Raw genomic sequence first — 22319 nt, forward strand, 5'->3', positions numbered from 1 at the left:
TGGTTTTGAACTCCCGGCCCCAAGCCATCCTCCTGCCTTGGTCTCCCAAGGTGTTGAGATTACAGGCATGAGCCACCACACCCAGCCCAGAGACTGTTTCTAATAGAAACAGTAGATACTTTTGTAATACGTTAAAGCTGTCAAAATAACTTACTTAAAGTATTAAAAAAGAAGTATATATATTAGTGTGTTTTTTATGTTTTGATAATTATATTCCAGTGTAATTCGTTTCTTTTGTAATTTTCTGTATTTTGTGCATGTATTTTATGCATTTAAAAATACTTTTCTTGGAAAGAGTTCATAGGCTTCACCAGCAGGGCCCATGCGGGAAAAATAAAATGATTAAGAACTTCTTTAGTAGACTCCATTATTGTGTTGATTGGACTGCCAGAGTTGCCTTATTCAGTTTATATTGTTGTTTGTTGTGCTGCTTTCTCCCAGTAAATTGGCAGAGGAGTTCTCTTGGAATATTTTGGTCTCTGGAGAGATCACAATTATGTTCAGAGGTCATTTGTAAGTCTGAAAAGGCAAAAAAAATTAAAATAATTAAAATTAGGCTTAGGAAAAAGAGTATCTCAAAAGTAAAATCAGGCAATCTGCTATGAATTATTGATGCTTCAGTGCAGGCACTGCATGGACTAGACTTTATAACACCTGTTTTACCACCTGACAGGTGGGAGTCTTGTGCTACTGACTTAACAGAGCTCAATGTGTTAAGCGTGAGGCTATTTTTCCATTGTATTAGGTAGAAAGGAGACTGTTTGAGGGTTACCCTCAGAGTTAAAAGACAAAGGAGAGAATGTTTATTGTGGCTATTTTGTCTCTAATGTGTGGCAATGTGTTTGAGTACTTATTCATGTGAGTGGTTTTCTCGAAATGGGAGACGTTTGCTGGCTGGCAGCACCTCTCACAACTTGCTGGGTTTGTTGCTGCCATGACTGCACTTTTATTGCTTTTGGAGGAGTAGGTATGGAAAAGAGCACAATATATTGCTTTAGGAGGAGTAGGTATGGAAAAGAGGCAGGGCAAGACCACTTTAAGACATTTAAGAGTGGGAGAAAATTAAGAATTTAATTTAATTGGTTTAATTAAGTTTAAACCAATAAACTTGCAGATTAAAATTAAGAGAATTAAGAGTGGGGAGGAGGGAGTAAATTTTTATTTTTATGAGGGAAGGGTGGAAGTATACAAATATTTGATATATAAATATGTCTTTGATATATAATGGTTTAGGCAACTTATTTTTTATTATTATTTTTATGCTTTTTTTAATAGAGGAAAGGAAAGATTTGAAAGACCAGGTTTTGTTTCAAGTTAGAGATGAAACCCCAGGATATGCATCTAGGTTTCTTTGTTTTCCATGTGACATTTTATGAAATTATGTATTCTGCTACTAATAGATGCCAGTTTCAATTAAAAGCATACTAATATATTCATAGACTAGAAATGTCTTTTTTTTTTTTTTTTTGAGACAAAGTCTCACTCTGTTGCCCGGGCTGGTGTATAGCAGCGGTGTGATCTCAGCTCACTGCAGCCTCTGCCTCCCAGATTCAAGCGATTCTCCTGCCTCAGCCTTCTGAGTAGCAGGGACTGCCGGCATGTGCCATCATGTTCGGCCAATTTTTTATTTTTACTAGAAACAGGGTTTCATCATGTTGCCCAGGCTGGTCTCGAACTCCTGACCTCAAGTGATCCACCTGCTTCAGCCTCCCAAAGTGCTGAGATTACAGGCGTGAGCCACCATGCCTAGCCAGAAATGTCTCATTGAGGTTAAACAATATTCTCTTTTTCTTTTGAGATGAAGTCTCACACTGTCACCCAGGCTGGATTGCAGTGGCACGATCTTGGTTCACTGCAGCCCCCGCCTCTCAGGTTCACGCGATTCTCCTACCTCAGCCTCTCGAGTAGCTGAGATTATAGGCACACACCACACCCAGCTGATTTTTTGTACTTTTAGTAGAGATGGGGTTTCACTGTGTTGGCCAGACTGGTCTCGAACTCCTGACCTCGTGATCTGCCTGCCTCAGCCTCCCAAAGTGCTGGTATTACAGACTTGAGTCACCGCGCCCGGCAACAATATTCTCTTGATATAAATATTTTCCATTAATAACTAAATTGGTATAAAAACTTAGGTTTTAATAGCATTTGTACATAGCTTTGTCCTGAAAAATTTAAGGTAGAATTTTTACATCTGTGTGTTATATATATAAGCTAATACAAAATATGTATAAGCAATTTCATGAAATATGTTTTTGAAATTCTAATCTCTGATTTTTAAAATTAGAAACTTAACAAAACTCTGTTAAGTACTAAGTGTGTACCCAGACAACCCTTTTTAATAATACCTGTGTTGTTCCGTGTTGATGGATGGGTAGTTACATATTCTGCCTTTCCACTTTACCTTACCTAAATGTTCACAGAGTTTGTTTTAATAATACCAACAAACAAACAAAAAATCTCCCACAACCCCGGAGCAGTCCATAATGTTATCAAATAGCGTCGACATTACTTTGGTTATTGTAATCACTGGCTATTGTAAAGAATGCTGCTGTGAATATCTTGATACAGATTACTTTCTTTTATATTTAGTTTGGGGGAAGAAATATCTTCTGGGAGATTTATTACAAAAGCAGAATTTCATATTGAAAAAAGCTGTGTAGCTTTCGTTATGTATTCTCTACTTTATAGAAATGTGGAGCCAATATATGGTGATACCTACAATACTTATCTACTTGTTTGCCAACATTGTTCGTCAACCTTGCCATGAATAATTAATATTTATTTTGCTGGTTTAATGAGTATATCATTGGTAAAACACTTGTAGTTTTAATCAGTAGAACGTTTGTGTGTTTTTTTTAACATAAGGTTTGTTGGCGAAGTTTCTTATTGAACTGTTTACGGAGTGGAATCTGAGCAATGTCTTTATATGTTTAACCATTTGATTACTTTGCATAACAGCTTTATTATACTGTTGCAGATTTTTCTACTGGTTTTTATTTTGGTATTTATTTTACCTATGTAGAGATTTAAAATAAAATATATTTATCTTTTTTATTATAACCTATATATCTTTCTTAGTCATATTATGTTATTCTTCCAAAACTGGAATTTTTTTCAAGTATCTTTTTTTTTTTTTAATTATTTTTTAAAAAACATAGAGACGGGGTCTTGCTATGTTTTCCAGGCTGATCTTGAACTCCTGGGCTCAAGCAGCCCACCTGTCTCAGGCTCTCAAAGTGCCGGGTTTGCAGGTATGAGCCACTGCTCCTGCTTTCTTTTTGAGAAAAATATTAAGTTACTTACATTTTATTAAATGACATTGTGAAGTTATGGGTCCAACTTTAGTTTACTTATTTAGAATAATTCTGTTTTTTCATTGTAAGAAATTAGTTTTTTAGGCCAGGCACGGTGGCTCATATCTGTGAGCATCTTGGGAGGCTGAGGCAGGCGGATTACCTGTTGTCAAGAGTTCAAGACCAGTCTGGGCAACATAGTGAAACCCCGTCCCTACTAAAAATACAAAAATTAGCCAGATGTAGTGGTGCACACCTGTAATCCCAGCTACTTGGGAGGCTGAGGCAGGAGAATTGCTTGAACCTGGGAGGCGGAGGTTGCAGTGAGCCAAGATCGCGCCACTGCACTCCAGCCTGGGTGACAGAACGAGACTCTATATCCAAAAAAAAGAAATTAGTTTATTACAAAACCTCTACATTTTCATTTACAAGTTTACAGATTTCATTTTAATTCTTCGAGCCTGTTAATATTTTAGAATATAAACATTCTGGTCTTTTCATTCATTCCTTTTTTTAAAAAAAAGTGATGGTATTCTATGGAATTTTTTTTTTTTAATGTTTTATTTTTTAGATTTTAGACAGAGTCCTGCCCTGTTGCCCAGGCTGGATTGTAGTGGCGTGATCATAACTCACTGCAGCCTCAAACTTCTGGGCTCACGTGATCTTTCTGCCTTAGCCTCTTGAGTAGCTAGGACTACATGTGCGCTCCACTATGCCTGCTTTATTTTTATTTTTTGTAGAGACACTGTCTCTCTTTGTTGCCCAAGCTGGTCTTGAACTCCTGCCCTCAAGTGATCCTCCTGCCTTGACCTCCCAAAGTGCTGGAATTACAGGTGTCAGCCACCATGCCTGGCTACTATGGATGGTTTTATTACCTGCCTTTATACTTAGTGGTTTGTGAATATCTTCCTATGTCATTTAGTATTTTTCTATAACATTTTGATGGGCTGCATTGTGAGCTTGTGGATCCTAAGATATACCATGATTGACCTAGCTAAACTCCCAGTTTTACATATAGTTTTATAAATTGTACTATAATTAGTCTTTGTAGTTGTAGCATTGTACATATTAATATTTTCTTCAGGTATATTTCTACAAATGAAATTAGTTAGCAGTCTTTTCCTATCAAAAAAGAGGAAGACAGGCTAATACATTGTAGAGCTCTGGATGCTGGGTGTCAAAAGACTTGTAGTTTGGCCATTTATTGCTCATGTAACTTAGGACAAACCATTTTGGCTTGGGATAAAACTTTTAGTGATCATATTACTGATTGAAACAAATGCTTATGTAATCTAAACTATTATGATTCAAAAAATGGCCAAAGTTTTGATGCAGACACACGTCTTATATATGTGTGAAGAATTTAAATAAAATTGTTCTATGAAATATGAGATGAAGCAATTTTGCTGAACCAATAGGTTATAGCTCATTTTTTGTTTGTTTGTTTTTTGAGACGGGATCTTGCTCTCTCACCCAGGCTGGAGTGCTTTGGTGATCTCAGCTCACTTCAACCTGCACTTCCCAGGCTCAAGCAATCCTTCCATTACCATGCCTGGCTAGTTTTTTCTTGTTGTTGTTTGTTTGTTTGTTTTTTGGTAGAGATGGGGTTTTGCCCTGTTGCCTAGGCTCCTCGCAGACTCCTGGGCTCAGGTGATCCTCCCACTTCTCAAATTGCTAGAATTACACATTTGAGCTATTGCGCCTGGCCTGGAGGCTATTTTAATCAAGACCTGAGATGATGAGACCTGAATTAAGGCAGTAATAGTAGTTGGGATGAAAAAAGGGTATAGAATTTAAAAATTGTACTGAAATACATTTAGGTTCATGAAGGTAGGTGAGTGTAGATGGGAATAAGCTAGGAAATGATAAGAATTAAGAAATGAGGGGTTTATACCTCCAACAGAATTTCATTGCCTAGTGGTTCATGCCTGTAATCATAGCACTTTGGGAGGACCAGGCTGGCGGATCACTTGAGCTCAGTTTGAGACCAGCCTGGCCAACATGATGACGACCTTTCTCTACTAAAAATACAAGTATTAGCTGGGTGTGTTGGTGGATATCTGTAATCCCAGCTGCAGAGGCTGAAGCAGGGGAATCGCTTGAACCCCGGAGGCAGAGGTTGCAGTGAGCTAAGATTGCTCCACTGCGACCTCTGCACTCCAGCCTGGGCGACAGAGCGAGACTCCATCTCAAAAAAAAGAAAAAAATCTCAGGAGGAAGTTTCCTCTGAAGAGGTTTATTGGTAATCAATTACTTGTGATTGAGTAGAATTTGGGAAGTGGCCTCACCTAAATTTCATTTTTATTATAACTTACAGAGAATTTCTCTTTTATTAGTTATGGCATCTTTTCTTTTCTTTTTTTTTGGAAACACAGTCTTGCTCTGTCGCCCAGGCTGGAGTGCAGTGGGACGATCTCGGCTCACTGCAAACTCCACCTTCCGGGTTCAAGTGATTCTCCTGCCTCAGCCTCCTGAGTAGATGGGATTACAGGCACCTGCCACCATGCCCAGCTAATTTTTGTATTTCTGGTATAGATGAGGTTTCACCATGTTGGCCAGGCTGGTCTCAAACTCCTGACCTCAAATGATCCTCCTGCCTCGGCCTCCCAAAGTGCTGGGATTACAGGCATGAGCCACCATGCCCAGCCTTAGTTATGGCATTTTAAACAGCAATCAGTAACTTTTTTTGTTTATTTGTTTGTTTTTAAGACAGGACCTTGCTCTGTTGCCCAGGCCAGAGTGCAGTGGTATGATCACTGCTCACTGCAGCTTCAGCCACCTGGGCTTAAGCAGTCCTCTCACCTTGGCCTCCCAAACTACTGGGATTACAGGTCCCAAAGTGTTGGGATTACCAATGTGAGACGCCGTGTCTAGCTGAATGCAGGTTGTTAGTGTGCAGAGTTTTGCCTGTTTCATACACATTGGGTGAATAAGCTATTCATATTTTTCTTTATTCATATTTTCAAACTTACAAGAAGAAAAAATAAGCCAGGTGCGGTGGCTCATGCCTGTAATCCTAGGACTTTGGGAGGCACAGTTGGGAGGACTGCTTGAGGCCAGGAGTTTGAGACAGCCTGAGCAACATAGGGCAACCCTGCCTCTACGAAAAAGTGAAATAAAAAAAACTAGCTGGGCATGGTGGCATGTGCTCATGATCCTAGCTACTCGGGAGCCCAAGACAGGAGGATTACTTGAACCTGGGAGGCTTAGGCTGCAGTGAGCTGTGATGTCACCACTGTACTCCAGCCTGAATGTCAGAATGAGACCCTGTCTTTAAAAAAATAAAAATTAGTTTCTTCCATTTTTTTGCAGATTACATTAATCAGAATTTCCTTTTATTTTTGGCAGTACAGAAAAAAAAACATTGAAAAAGTGTTCTTAAGCTCTTCAGAATCTGAATCCATCTGTCCTCACTTTTATTGTTCCTTTCTCTAACATCTTGGATACAGAGATGAGCCTGACTCAGAGAGCGAGCTTCTGGGCCCTAAGCAATGATGTTTCCTTGTTCTTTGTTGTCTGTAATTAAATTAAAACTTCTAGGTAGATCAGTGTGTTTATACCAAGTTACTTGAGATGTGCGGTATTTTTAATCTTGGATTTTAGTCTTTTTAGGGAATGTGCAATGCTAGTAGAAGACATTGAAAATTAGAATGAAATCACTCCTTGTTACTTTAAATCCACCTTTTCAAATATTTTTGTTTATATCTTACACAAATTATAGTTAAAACAGAAACCTTATATAAAAAGATAATACCTTATGCTTTTTTTTAACAGAAAGTGACAACATAATTCATAGAAGTGAAGAATTTTTAAAGAAGGTAACAAAAAGAGAAAGAAAATGCCAAAACCAGTAAGTGTATTTTATTACATTTGACAGTATCTACATAATAAGATATCATTAAATTCGTTTTGGAACAAGGCAAAGAATGTTGGTAGAGTTGTTGGAAGAAAAAGGCACTGATATTACTGTTGTTTTTAAATTAATGTGACCAGAGCGTAGTATTATGTGGTCATGAGTTCTAAGGTCAAACTAAGTTCTTACCTTGGTTCTGCCACTAATCTGGGTGACTTTTGTTAATTTAGCTCAATCTATCCAATTTTTAATTTCCTTACATATAAAATGGGAATATAATTAGTTACCCAAGGGAGTATGGTAAGGGTTAGAAGAATCTGATATATATATTTAGTGCCCAGTAAATGGTAACATTGTTAAATGGGAGGAAGTAATGAGAGGTCAGAAAGATCTATGAATTTTAGTTTTCTCATAATTCTACTTTAGATGCAATTGATACCCATACTGATACTATATAGTCTTAGATTTTTTTATTTAAGGGTATACTTGTGATTATTTTACTTAGTTTTATAGTTATTTGGTTCTTGACTAAAGTTTATTCCTTTATTCTTAAGGTGTAATTGTTCTTAATCTAATAAAGTAAGTTGTTTTTGTTTTCTGGAATGTTTCTTTTGGCCAATTATAATTTTAAAGAAAGTCATTAGTTATCATTTTTGGGATTTTCTAGCATGGATAACACTTTGGAATGACTGAAAGAGTCAGCAGGTCGCAAAGTGTGCTTTGTTAGCGGGAGAGAAGACTTAAAAAAAGGCATACAGATCAAAAAGAAAATTTCCTATTTGCAGATGACATGATTGTTTCTGTAGAAAATCCTCACATCTACAAAACAATTACTAGAACCAATAACTGAATTTAGCAAGATTGCCAAATACAAGATTGTATTTTAAAAAATGGCCTTTTTAATATAAAAGTAGTTTGGTTATTTAGTTTGGTTATTAAAAAGCATGACATATTTAGTAATAAAGGTACAAATGCTGTACAAGATCTCTACACTGAAAACTAGCTATAAGAAATTAAAGATTTAAATATGTAGAGAACTATAAAATATGCATAGAGATCTTTATAAAGTTGTATTAAGATGTCAGTTCTCCATAAAAGTTTTCATAAATGAAATTCAGTTCCAATCAGTTGAATCCAGGCAGTCTTCTTTGATTAAAATTGACTAGCTGATTCTAAAATATATTAATATATGGATATGCCAGAATGTGCACAGAATAACTAAAGCAATTAAAAAGAAAAAAAGAAAACTTACACTCCTGGATTTCAAGGTTTATTTTTAAGCCACTAAATAAGACATTGAGGTACTGATGAAAGAATAAATAGATTAATAGAATCAGTGAAATGAAAATACACCAACACATATACATACACATATGTATTCATTAGATTTTTGACAATGCTGTCACACAATTTAATGGAGAACTATAATTATTTTCAACAAATGGTATTGGCACAAAGGGTTATCCGTAAGAAAAACATGAACATTGACTGTTGTCTCACAATTTACAAACATAAACTCAATGGATTATAGACCTACATGCAAAAGCCCAAACTGTAAAACATCTAGAAGAAAACATAGGAAAAAATCTTTGTGACCTTGGAGTAGGTGAAAATTTTTTATATATTAAAATTTTTAAAATTTTATATAATACACAGAAAATCTGAACCATTTAGAAAAAGTTGGACTTAAAGTTAAAAACTTTTGCTACTGAAAGATAGAAATAAGAACATGGAAAGGCAAGACAATGGGATAAAATAATTTGCCACATAAAGTTCTTTTACGGTTCAATAATAACACAACTCAGAATTTTTTTTTTTTGTGGGCAAAATATTTGAGCAGATATTTCACAAAAGAAGCTATATTAAAGACTGGTAGGCCAGGTGTAGTGGCTCACGCCTGTAATCCCAGCACTTTGGGAGGCTGAGGTGGGAGGATCACTTGAAGTCGGGTTTGGGACCAGCCTGGCCAACGTGGTGAAACCCCATCTCTACTGAAAGTACAAAAATTAGCCAGGCATTGTGGCGCATTCCTGTAGTCCCAGCTACTCGGGAGGCTGAGGCAGGAGAATCGCTTGAACGCAGGAGGCGAAGGTTGCAGTGAGCCAAGATCGCACCACTGCACTCCAGCCTGGGTGACAGAGCGAGACTTGTCTCAAAACAAAACAAAAAAATAACAACAACAAAAAAAAGACTGATAATATAATCCAGTGTAGATAAGGATGTGGAGCAGCTGTGACTTCATTGTATTTCTGTTAGGAATGTAAACGTTTACAGCTACTTTGGAAAACTCCTTGCCAGTATAATTGAGTGGAGAGTGTTTATTGTTCCTTAAAGAGTCAAAATTATTATGCGCAGTTGGATATCAGTTGTCTGTTGTTGATTCATTAAAGATTCTGGAAGTATAGAACTTGCCTTGTGGAGGAAACAACTCTTGAAGCTAGATAAGTTTCAGAATGTGGAAGTTTTTGGATTTTAGAACAATGAATATATAATATATTATGTGCATATGTCATTATATCATGAAACTCCCATCAAGGTCTATGGCGTCACCTCTGAAACATTGATATTTTTATAGTTTAATGGGTGAATAGTCGCTTGAAATGGAATAAATTAATTCACTACAAGTGATAGTCTTGTATCACTTCATGTCAGATTTTTGCTCAAAATTAACTCATCTTCAGGTGTCAGTGCTTTTAAGATGTCAAAATTATGGAATAGGAACTGTGGACCCATATTTACAAGACTCACAAAGCCATAATGATCTAGGAGAAAATATCTGACAAATGAGTAAAGTGATTTATATGGAGCAAATTATAAGCACTTCTTTCAAAAGATTTTGAAAGTCATTAAAGGAGATCTAAGTCAATGTAAAGTGAGAAAACCATAGTCATGTATAGAGTCTGTATTAATAAAAATGTTAATTCTTACCCAAAGATACTGAAGAATTTCGTGTTGTTCCAATACTAAATCATAAATGGTATTTTGTAAAGTTCACAGTTTTTTTTTTTTTTTTTTGAGACGGCATCTCGCCCTGTCGCACAGGCTGGAGTACAGTGGCATGATCTCGGCTCACTGCAACTTCCGCCTCCCAGGTTCACGCCATTCTCCTGCCTCAGCCTCCTGAGTAGCTGGGACTGTAGGCGCGCACCACCACGCCTGGCTAATTTTTTTGTATTTTTGGTAGAGACAGGGTTTCACCATGTTAGCCAGTATGGTCTCAATCTCCTGACCTCATGATCCGCCCGTCTCAGCCTCCCAAAGTGCTGGGATTACAGGCATGAGCCACTGTGCCCAGCCCAAGTTCACAGTTTTATATGGAGCCAAGAGCAAAGATAATGATCCAAGACTAGTCAAAATAGTTCTGAAGAATAATGGAGACTTGCCCTACCAGGTATCAAGACTTATTTAAAGAAATACTAATTAAGACAATATGATATTAAGAGTAGTTTAATTTACCAGTGGAACAAAATTAGATCCACACTTATGCAGATACTTGATTTGTGACAGCACAGACTTTGGAGAATAAATAAACTAATTAATAAATGATGTTGGGATTTTTTAAAAAACCCATATTTTCATTCATATGGAGATTGAAAAATGAAATTGGACCTCTAACATCATAAGCAAAAATCATTGAAAATTATGAAAATCAAAATAGGAAATATATGAATATCCTTATGACTCCAGAGTATGGAAGGATTTCTTTTTTATTTTTTTATTTTTTTATTTTTTAGTTTTTTTTTTTGAGACGGAGTCTTGCTCTGTTGCCCAGGCTGGAGTGCCGTAGTGCAGTCTCGGCTCACTGCAACCTCTGCCTCCTGGGTTCACGCAGTTCTCCTGCCTTAGCCTCCCGAGTAGCTGGGACTATAGGCACTCGCCACTACGCCCAGCTAATTTTTTGTATTCTTTAGTAGAGACTGAGTTTCACTGTGTTAGCCAGGATGGTCTCGATCTCCTGACCTCATAATCTGCCTGCCTCGGCCTCCTAAAATGCTGGGATTACAGGTGTGAGGCACCACGCCCGGCCTGTATGGAAGGATTTCTTAAGGACGACAGAAAAAATTGGCCAGGCACAGTGACTGATGCCTGTAATCTCAACACTTTGGGAGGCTGAGGCAGGTGGATCACTTGAGGTCAGGAGTTCGAGACCAGCCTGGCCAACATGGTGAAACCCCATTTGTACTAAAAATACAAAAAATAGTCGGGCATGGTGGTGCGTACCTGTAATCCCAGCTACTTGGGAGGCTGAGGCAGGAGAATTGCTTGAACCTGGAAGGTGGAGGTTGCAGTGAGCTGAGATCGCGTCACTGCACACTAGCCTGGGCGTCAGAGTGAGATGCTGTCTTGGGGGAAAAAAAAAAGATGGTAAAAAATTGATATCTGTGTGTAAAATATTTATAAGTTCAACATTGAAATTAAGTATGTCAGTTTATCATAAAGGAACGCTATGAAGACAGTAAAATGACAAACCACAATATGGGAGGTTCTTTTGTAAGAAATAACTGACAAAGGATCAGTATCAAGAATATATAAAGACTTCCTAAGTAAAAGTAAGAAAAAACAGCCCAATAGGTGAATAAGCCATATGTGTGAACATTCAAAGATGAGAATGAGTGGTCAGTTAAACATATTGTATTAGTTTTCCATTGGTCTGTGACAAATTACTACAAATTTAGTGTTATAAAACAGCACCCATGTGTTATCCCATAGTTCTATAGGTTAGGAATCTGGGGTGATGTGACTGAGTTCCCTGCTTCAGAGTCTTTTTTTTTTTTTTTTTTTTGAGATGGAGTCTTACTGTGTCGCCCAGGCTGGAGTGCAGTGGCCGGATCTCAGCTCACTGCAAGCTCCGCCTCCCGGGTTCACGCCATTCTCCTGCCTCAGCCTCCCAAGTAGCTGGGACTACAGGTGCCCACCACCTCACCCGGCTAGTTTTTTGTATTTTTTAGTAGAGACGGGGGTCTCACCGTGTTAGCCAGGATGGTCTCGATCTCCTGACCTCGTGATCCGCCCGTCTCGGCTCCCAAAGTGCTGGGATTACAGGCTTGAGCCACCGCGCCCGGCCCTGCTTCAGAGTCTTATAAGGCTGAAATCAAGGTGTAACTTATTCTGCAACCAGCCAGATAAATTGATTAGCTTAGGTCCTCCTAGATAATCTTCGTGTTCTAAAGTCAGCTGATTAGTAATCTTAAGTACTTCTGCAAAATCCTTTTAATCATGTAATGCACCATAATCATGAGCATGACACCAGGGGCCATCTTAAAATTCTGTATGCACGCGCCATATACAGAAATGCAATCAAGGATCCCACTTTAAGACCATATTGAGATACCGTTTTCTGCTAACTGAATTGTGAGATATTAATAAATCTGATAATGCCCACTGTTCCTGGAAATAGAGAACAGCAAGAATTCTTATACAATGCTTACGGGAGTATATGTTGACGCAGTTACATTGTACAGTTCAGCATTATGTGGTAAAAGTAGGTGTGCACACTTTACTACTCAAGAATTCTGACTATATTCTGGAGAAATTCTGACACTCGGAGACATGTACAAGAATGTTCATAGCAGTATTGTTCTTAATAGCCAAAAAATTGGAGACAGTGTTCATTGACAGTAAAATGGGTGAGTAAATTTTTGTTTGGCCACATTCAGACTGTTGCATAGCAGTGAAAATTCTAATGACAAAAGCATCAGGGAATCTTAGAAACATATTGTGAAAAATTAAACTAATATACTGCAATTTTAAAGAATTTATTGAAGTGGAATACACATACCAAATGGTATGGGGGTCCCAGCCACCCAGGAGGCTGAGGCGGTAGGATCGCTCGAGCCCGGGAGGTTGAGGCTGCAGTGCGCTAGGGTTGTGCCACTGAGCTCCAACCTAGGCAACAGGGAAAGAAAGTGTGTAGTTGATGAATTTTCATGAAGTGAATATACCTGTGTAAGCATTGCCCACATCAAGAAAGAAAACTTGATCAACAAATATTGTGCAGTTATAATACAGCTAAAAATCAAGAAAAATGAAGCTATTTTACATATAGATACATATATTTATGTTAGAAGCATTTTTTTAAAAAAGCAAAGAGAATAACACAAAATTTAGGTTAGTGGTTACCTGTTGGTATTTACAAAGAAGAAATACAGTGATATATGCAACATTATTTACCATTTCTTGTTATTCAGTTGGATGGTAGATTTATGGGTTTCATTTTATTCTTCTTCATTGTTTACATATGATACATGTTTTGTATATATCATTTCTTAATAAGATACAGTTTTAGAAAAAGAAAAATAAGATTTTAAAGAGGGATGAATCTGTAAGATTTGATTACAGAAGTTATTCCAGGTGAAAGCTAAAACGTGCTGAGGTTGTGATTGTTAGACATATGGGGAAATAACTCTGATTTAGAGTTTTTATAGTGTGAGTTAAAGTTAGAAAGATAAAATGGCACAAGCTGTGTCCTCAGTAAACCTACAGGCTGATGGAAAAAGATACATAAAAACAAATGCAGTAATACACATTAATATAAAATTTTAAATACAGTTGTTACAGAAACAATGTTAGTAGAAATCGCTGCAGGTTTATACTGGTTAAGGGAAAAGTAAAGATTGTTAGAAAATAGATACAGAAACAACAAAGGAAGTATGGGAAAATTAAAGGAGAAATAATAAAAGATAAAATAATTTAAAAAGCGAAAAAGATGTATTTGGATCACGTGAAGAATTCTAGGTGAAGATGCTATTCTGTGGTAAAAATTATTTTGGTAAGATATGTTAAGTTTTTGAGATATTAGAAAGGTATTTACACGATAAAATTATTATTTAAAATAGAGTTTGGAGCTAGGCATGGTGGCACACGCCTGTGCTCCTAGCTACTTGGTAGATTGAGGTGGGAGTATAGACTTGGCGTCCAGGAGATCAAGGTTGCAGTGTGCCATGATTGCACGCATGAATGGCCACTGCACTCCAGCCTGAGCACAACGTAGTGAGATCCTGTCTCTAAAAACAACAAAAAAATAGAGTCTAGCAAATAAAGCACTGTAGATAAATGCTTTCCTAAAGTGAAGAATGTATTTACAGTATGAATAAAATGAAATCTGATTTTTATGTTGAAAGAAATATGGCATAGTTAATCACATTCAAAGAATTTGGAGTTAGACCTCAATTTCAATACCTGCTTTGCCTTTTTGTTTTTGGAGGCAGGGTCTTGCTCTGTTGTGCAGGCAGACGTTCAGTAGTACAATCATAGCTCACGGCAGCCCTCAAACTCCTAGGCTCAAGTGATCCTCCCAACTCAGCCTCCTGGAAATAACAGGCACATGCCACCACATCCAACTAATTTTTAAATTTTTCGTAGAGACATAGTCTTGCTGTGTTGCCCAGGCTGGTCTCAAACTCGTGGCCTCAAGAGATCCTCCCACCTTGGCCTTCCAGAGTGCTGGGACTAAAGGTGTGAGCTACCATGTCTGGCTCTTGCTCTGCCTTTTAATAAGCATGTGTCCTTAGGTGAATAATGGAAACTCTCTGCATTTCTATAGAAATAAAAGTAATATCTCCTAGTATTATAGCAAGGGCTAAATGAGAGTATGGAAAGCCCATAGCTTAGTGTCCAGTATATGTTAAGTATTCAATAGATATTCCTAAATGAGGACTTTATAAGCTCTTTGTTTTTCAAATAGATTTTCTTATTACAATAAAACTTTATCACTTTAATAAAATCATAAAAGTTTTCTCATGCCTAATAACTTCTCTTTTCTACTTATCATTCATTTTATTTTTATTGCAGATCAACGTAAGAGTAACTACAATGGATGCTGAGCTGGAATTTGCCATTCAGCCCAATACAACTGGCAAACAACTTTTTGACCAGGTATCATTTAACTGCTTGAAATATGTGACTTTTGACACCATAGTGTGAATGTTGTTGCATATTTTCTCTATTTTTCTGTACTTTTGCTGATAATCCAACAATGTACCACTTCGAATTTTTCGTAGTAGCTATTCAGATATCCCTACTACAGCAGTAGGGATATTCTTTATTCTTTCACATTTCTACATTTGTGGGAGAGGACTTCTTGAAAATAATTTTCAGCAGGCATTTATTTAACCTCTGTGAGAATCATTGTGATGGCGACTAAAAGGGATTCAAGGATAATCCACAAAGTTGTTGAGTGAAATGAGTAGGAATCCTGGGCAGAAGGAACAGCAGGAGCGAAAGGCATAGGGAATTACAGGTTGAAAGCACCCCTTATCCAAAATGCTTGGGACTAAGATTTAGGATTTTTTTAGATTTTGGAATGTTTGCGTATGTGTAATGAGATATCTTGGGGACAGGACCCAAGTCTAAACACAAAATTCATTTATGTTTTGTGTACAGCTTATATACATAGGCTGAAGGTAATTTTATAAAATACTTTAAATAATTTTACACATGAAATAAAATGTATACTGAGTTTTGACTGCGACCCATCATGTTAGGTCAGGTGTGGAACTTTCCACTTGCAGAGTCATGTTGGTACTGAAGAGGTTTCAGATTTTGCAGCATTTTGGATTTTGGATTTTTGGATTAGGGATGCTCAACCTGTGTAGGCTATATGGAGATCACTAACGACAATTTGGTGTCATAGGTTCATAATGTATGAGACAAAGGTTGGGATATGGAGGTCAGGTATCCGGTATATTAAGGAACTGGGACTACTCATCTTATCTTATCTTCTCAGTCTTGAGTGCGCATTAGAGTCACCTGTGGAGCTTAAAAAAAAAGGGTGAGGAGACAGTGCTTGGAAACCCCTTCCAGAGATGCTGATTTAATTGACTGGGCCTACTCTAAATCATCAGTATTTTAAAAAATAAGCTTCCCAGGTAATGTTGTATTGCAATGTAAGCAAGTTTTACTGAGAAAACGAGGTAAGAGATTGGCCCCAGGGATTAAGTAAGAACATGAGGAAACTATTGCAAAGAGAGAGGAAGGTGGTATATATCATGCGTAGCTTGAAACTTAGAGGAGGATAACTTTTACATAAACTTTACATACACTTTTTTTTAGGAGCAAGAGAGTAATAGCCTGTAGTCAGAATAACTTGATCTTAAAGAATGAAAGAGTTTCTAGCATTTCAGCAATAAGTACCACTAGATACCTTGGTTTTGTTAGTTGTCATTCTGTCAAATACAGATTCAAATCTGATGAAATAAAAATTTTAAATTCTGGAAAGTTGTTTCTTCTGACAAATACTATACTTAGTCTCCTGATTTGGTAATTCATAAATTTAAAAGTTCTGATAAGGTCTTTTTGGATGATGAAAGGCTTTTTGTGTGGATGTGCAAATTTTTAAAGCAAAATCATAAAGAGCTAAGTTCACCATACCTTGTGAACCAATCTCCACTTTTTTCTTTTTTCCAAACCACTTTTGTTCTGGTATAATACTCACTTCTGTTGATTCTTCTGTGCCTCCTATTTATGAATATATTGTCTATCTTATTTGAAAAAAATGTGAGTAGAGTTAGCATTTATTGTACTTCCTAGCAAATTGAAGTGTTATTTATAGTAAGTGAAATGTTTGTGGCAGCCAAAAACTAATCAGCAAGTTATCCTTTTTGGTATTGGATACTAAGAAATAAAACTTGTTTTTTATTAAGTAGAATTACTTTCACTTGGATACAGGAAAAATAAACCTCATTTATTATAGGGCAGTAATGTGTGGTGGTTTAGAAGTGTGGGCACTGGAGCCACGCTGCCTGCATTAGTTCCAGTTGTAGCTGTTTGACTTTGGACAAATTAATCTCTTTGCCTTATTTTTCTCATTTGTATAATTAGGATGATGATGGTAACATTATTTCTTCAGAGGTTGTGAGAGTTAAATGAAAATCTGTGTAAAGTGCCTAGAACAGTATTTGATGGTTTTATGTATATCTCTTTCTGTTTATATAGATAAATACAGTGTCATGTGCCACATAATGACATTTCAATGATGGGCCACTTAGGCAACAGTGGTCCCATGAAAGCGTAATACTATATTTTTACTGTACCTTTTCTATGTTTAGATATGTTTAAATACACAAATACTTAACAGTTGTGTTAGAGTTGCCTACAGTATTCAATATAGTAACATGCTGTGCAGGTTTGTAGCCTAGGAGCAACAGGCTGTACCATATAGTGTAGGTGCGTAGTAGGCTATACCATTTAGGTTTGTTCAAGTATACTCTATGATGTTCATACGATGATGCAATTGTCTGACAATGCATTTCTTAGAATGTATCCCCATCGTTAAGCAACCCTCACTGCACACACACACACACACACACACACACAATTCATATTGTAAATAGTCTAGATTGTTATTTATTTCTTTATTTAAAAAATTTTTTTTTTTTTAGATAGGATCTCACTCCTGTCACCCCAGGCTGGAATGCAGTGGTGTGATCTCGGCTCACTGCAACCTCTGCCTCCTAGACTCAAGCGATCCTCCCACCTCAGCCTCTTGAGTAGCTGGGACTACAGGTGCGCTCCACCATGCCTGGCTAATTTTTTTTTTTTTTGTATTTTTGGTAGAGATGGGGTTTCGTCATGTTTCCCAGGCTGGTCTTGAACTCCTGGGCTCAAGTGATCTGCCTGCCTCGGCCTCCCAAAGTGCTGGGATTACAAGCATGAGCCACTGCCCAGCCTGGTCTAGATTATTGAGTATTGTTATCTGTTATGGACTCTTCTCAGCAGTTCTTTAGTCCCTATTCTATTTCCTGACTGCTTTCCTTGAACTCAAATGCAATGATGAGCTTTCCTTGAACTCAAATGCAAGGATCTAAAAATGCAGACTTTACTTTTGTACGTAGTGTGTGTGGAATGAGCTGGCAGGTTCAGGTCAAGCCGGTAGTAAACTGGGTCCTCTAAAATGAGAGCACAGAGCTACATGAGTCCATGTGTAGTAAAGCCCCACGTCTGATTATGATGTTAGATCGAGGCCAGCTGCTCTGTATTTGGGGACTCAGTGCTTGAAGTCCTTTGTTTTGCTTCTTGCTGACTCTTCATGACTGGCCTCCTCCTTTAGCTGCTTCTTGTGAGATTAAAGTGTACAGAGTGTTCATACCCATGTCTTTAAGCTGGACGTGGTGGCTCACGCGTGTAATCCCAGCACTTTGGGAGGCCAAGGTGGGAGGATTACTTGAGGTTAGGAGTTCAAGACCAGTCTGTCCAACACTGCAAAACTCTGTCTCTACTAAAAATACAAACATTAGCTGGGCGTGGTGGTGCGTGCTTGTAGTCCCAGCTACTCAGGAGGCTGAGGTGGGAGAATTGCTGAAACCCGGAGGTGGAGGTTTCAGTCTGCACTTCAGTTTGGGCAAAAAACAAACTCTCTCTATATATTATATATGCATTTTTTTAATTTAAAAAAAATGTATGCTTTATAGTGTATTAGAATGATAGACTAACTTGTAAGTAAATATACATATGTTATAGTTGTGTGCCCAAGCAGTTTCAGTTCTAAAAGTATGTGATCAAAAGTTTATGGGAGCTCAAAGGATAGCCTCACTAAAGTATATTAATTAAAAAAAAACATTCTAGGAGCACCTTCTGAAGAAGTAGGGAAGAACCATTGGGGAGATAGGGCGTTTCAGGGAATTTCACAGCTGAGCTCTCTTGTTCCTTGTATTTGTGTAATAGTCTAAAGTTAGTAAAGCTATTATCCCTTGTGCCCACTGTGGTGCATCTCCCTTTTACTTAGCCACCATTGTGAATCTCACAGAGTGTGGAGGCAGAAGCTGAGCCCAACTGCTTTGTTATACTTCTCTCTGCTGCTTTTGACCTGTACATTCCTACTCCTGCCACTCCAAGCTTGAATGTTTTCTATAGCACTGCTGGGGCAACCTATCTTTTACCAAAGTTAGATTATTTGGAATCTCCTTTTGTCCACATTGAATTTTTCATTGTTTGACATTGATCAGCTTGTGCATTATCAATATGAGACTTTATGTTCCACATCTTCTAGAAATTTCTCACTTTTTGCTTTTTTGATGATAACATTTTCTAAATGCTTTTTTCTTATTTTTATTTTTATTTTTTTTTGTTTAAGACAGGGTCTTGCTCTGTCACTGAGGCTGGAGTGCAGTGGCATAATCACAGCTCACTGCAGCGTTGACCTCCTGGACTCAAGTGATCCTACCACCTCAGCCTCCTGATTAGCTAGAACTACAGATTTGCATGACTACTCAGCTAATTTTTTTTTTTTTTTTTAAAGAGACAAGATCTCCCTACGTTGCCCAGGCTCTTCTGAAACTCCTGATCTCCTCCTGCCTTGGCCTCCTAAAGTGTTGGGATCACAGATGTGAGCCACTGTGCCCAGCCAGTGTTTTTTTTTTGTTTGTTTGTTTGTTTTTTTTCTGTCATTTCAGTGAAAATTTTCAAGAGTGGGAAAGTAAATGGAAGGGTTCAGTTTGCTGTCTTGAAACCAAAAGCCTGGAATGTTGTAAGATTATTTTGTGTGTTTGCATGTGTGTGTGATTTTTTTGTTTGTTTGTTTTTTGCTTTTTGTTTTTGAGACGGAGTCTCGCTCTGGCACCCAGGCTAGAGTCAGTGGCGTGAACTTGGCTTACTGCAGCCTCCGCCTCCTGGGCTCAAGCGATTCTCCTGTCTCAGCCTCCTGAGTAACTGGGATTATGGGTGTGCACTAGCACACCCGGCTAATTTTTATATGTTTAGTAGAGATGGGGTTTTACCATCTTGGCCAGGCTGGTCTTGAACTCTTGGCCTCAAGTGATCTAGCTGCCTTGGCCTCCCAAAGTGCTGGTATTATAGGCGCAAGCCACTGTGCCCCGCCAAATGTTTTAAAATTATTTTTTAAAAACAGGCTATGCATATAATCCCAACACTTTGGGAGGCCGAGGCGGGCAGATCACTTGAGCTCAGGAGGTCGAGACCAGCCTGGGCAACATGGTGAGACCCTGTCTCTACTAAAAATATAAAAAATTAGCTGGGTTTGGTAGTGCATGCCTGTGGTCCCAGCTACTCGGGAGGCTGAGGTGGGAGGATCGCTTGAGCCCGGGTTGGGGATGGAGGTTGCAGTGAACTGCGATTGCATGACTGCACTCCAGCCTGGGTGACAGAGTGAGGCCCTGTCTCAAAACAAACAAAAAACAAACCAAGGGCCAAGTGCAGTGGCTTGCATCTATAATCCCAGCATTTTGAGAGGCTGAAGTGGGAGGATCACTTGAGGCCTGGAGTTTAAGATCGGCCTTGGCAGCATTGCAAGACCCTTGCCTCTACAGAAAAACAAAAAAACAAAACAAAACAAAATTAGGTGTGGTGGAATGCACCTGTAGTCCCTGCCATTCAGGAAGCTGAGGCAGGAGGATTGCTTCAGCCCAGGAGGTCAAGGCTCCAGTGAGCCGTGAATCACACCACTGTACTCCATTGGGAGTACAGAGTGAGACCCTGTCTTTAAAAAAAAAAATAAGCAAAAAATCCCACAAAAAACCAAGAATGTTTATTATTTAAGAACTGATATTGAATCTTTCTGTAAAGCTTTTAAAATGTTAATGAACTTTTACCTCCCTGGATCATTTTCCTCATTTTATTTTAAATATATATATTTTTTAGAAAACATATGCTTTTGTTAGGTGTGGGCAAGCTGGATGTGTATCCTAACTTCACCACTTTATTTACTCTTACTTGCCTTTTTTTTTTTTTGAGATGAAGTCTCGCTTTGTCACCTAGGCTGGAGTGCAGTGGCATTTGGCTCACTGCAAGCTCCGCCTTCTGGGTTCACACCATTCTCCTGCCTCAGCCTCCCGAGTAGCTGGGACTACAGGTGCGCACCACCATGCCCGGCTAAGTTTTTTTTGTTTTTTTTTTTTTAGTAGAGATGGAGTTTCACAGTGTTAGCCAGGATGGTGTCTCCTGACCTCGTAATCTGCCTGCCTCAGCCTCCCAAAGTGCTGGGATTACAGGCGTGAGCCACCAAGCCCGGCCTATTTACTCTTACTTTCAAGTGCATACCACAGGCTAATCATTCTGTGAGATGCTGTGGATTTTAAGACACACAAATCAATAATCTCTGTCCATAAGTATTATGCAGTCAAGGAGGGTAAATAGACACACTGCTAAAAACACAATTATGATAGAGTAAATGTTCTAATAGCGGGATAGATAAAGTCCTGTGGGAATATCAGGGAACAAGTGATTAATTTTATCTAGATGGTAGGAGAGCTTTATTCACAGAAGGCATGTTAGTTGAGCTGGTCCTTAAAGAATAAATATGTAACAAACCTGCACGTTGTGCACATGTACCCTAGAACTTAAAAGTATAATAAAAAACAAATAAATACATTTTTCTTAAAAAAAATAAATTATTCAATAGTTCGTAAAAATACAGAAGACCCATTCTAGGCAGAGGAAAAAACATGAGTAAAAATGTAGAATGGTGGAATTGATGGTATGTTCTAAGAATGGTTTCTTGCTCAGTGAAGGTAGAGCATGGAATATATCAGAAACTTTTCTTATCACCAAAATGATACTATTTGCCCTAAATATACCAATAGGGTACTTGTGGGGGTAAATGGAAATTGGAACGTAGGATTATGAAAACTATATATATATATATTTGAGACTCTTGTTATTTTTGAGGTCATGATAGATAAGGAAAAGGAGGTGTGAAGAAGTGGATCAAGTAAGAGGATTGAAGTGACACTACAAAATCGAGGATAGAGGCTAGGTGCAGTGGCTCATGCCTGTAATCGCAAGACTTTGGGAGACCGAGGCAGGCAGATCACCTGAGGTCAGGAGTTCGAGACCAGCCTGGCCAACATGGTGAAACCCCATCTCTACTAAAAATACAAAAAATTACTTGGGTGTGGTGGTGCATGCCTGTAATCACAGCTACTTCAGAGGCTGAGGCGGGAGAATCACTTGATTGGAGACGGAAATTGCAGTGAGCCGAGATCGTGCCATTGCACACCAGCCTGGGTGACGAGCAAAAAAAACCAAAAAACTAAAAAAAAATAAAAAAGAGTATAGAAAATTTGAATTTGAGTTTTCAAAAACGTTCCTTTAATATCTTAAATTTAGGAAAAGCCTTTTCTATGGCAAAGGAATGTACGTATACTTATGTAGTTTTGTTCTCCTTTGGAAGTGTAGTATTTAGACACAATATGTATCTTGGACTGAAATTGTTTTTTGTT

At 38.0% G+C, this 22319-nt stretch overlaps 1 protein-coding gene across 3 annotated transcripts in view; it reads left to right on the plus strand.

Moving 5' to 3' along the window:
* Nucleotides 1–22319, plus strand: part of RDX (radixin) — a 114718-nt gene that overhangs the window by 10037 nt on the left and 82362 nt on the right. For all 3 annotated transcript variants that reach the window (XM_009187224.3, XM_003910660.5, XM_003910659.3), the window contains exons 2-3: nt 7068–7143; nt 14938–15021. In XM_009187224.3, coding sequence (XP_009185488.1) covers nt 14963–15021 — 59 coding nt within the window. In that variant the 5' untranslated portion in view covers nt 7068–7143; nt 14938–14962. The remainder of the gene's footprint in view (nt 1–7067; nt 7144–14937; nt 15022–22319) is intronic.

Source organism: Papio anubis, chromosome 12 (assembly GCF_008728515.1).
Source record: "Papio anubis isolate 15944 chromosome 12, Panubis1.0, whole genome shotgun sequence".
In the NCBI taxonomy this organism is placed as follows: domain Eukaryota; kingdom Metazoa; phylum Chordata; class Mammalia; order Primates; family Cercopithecidae; genus Papio; species Papio anubis.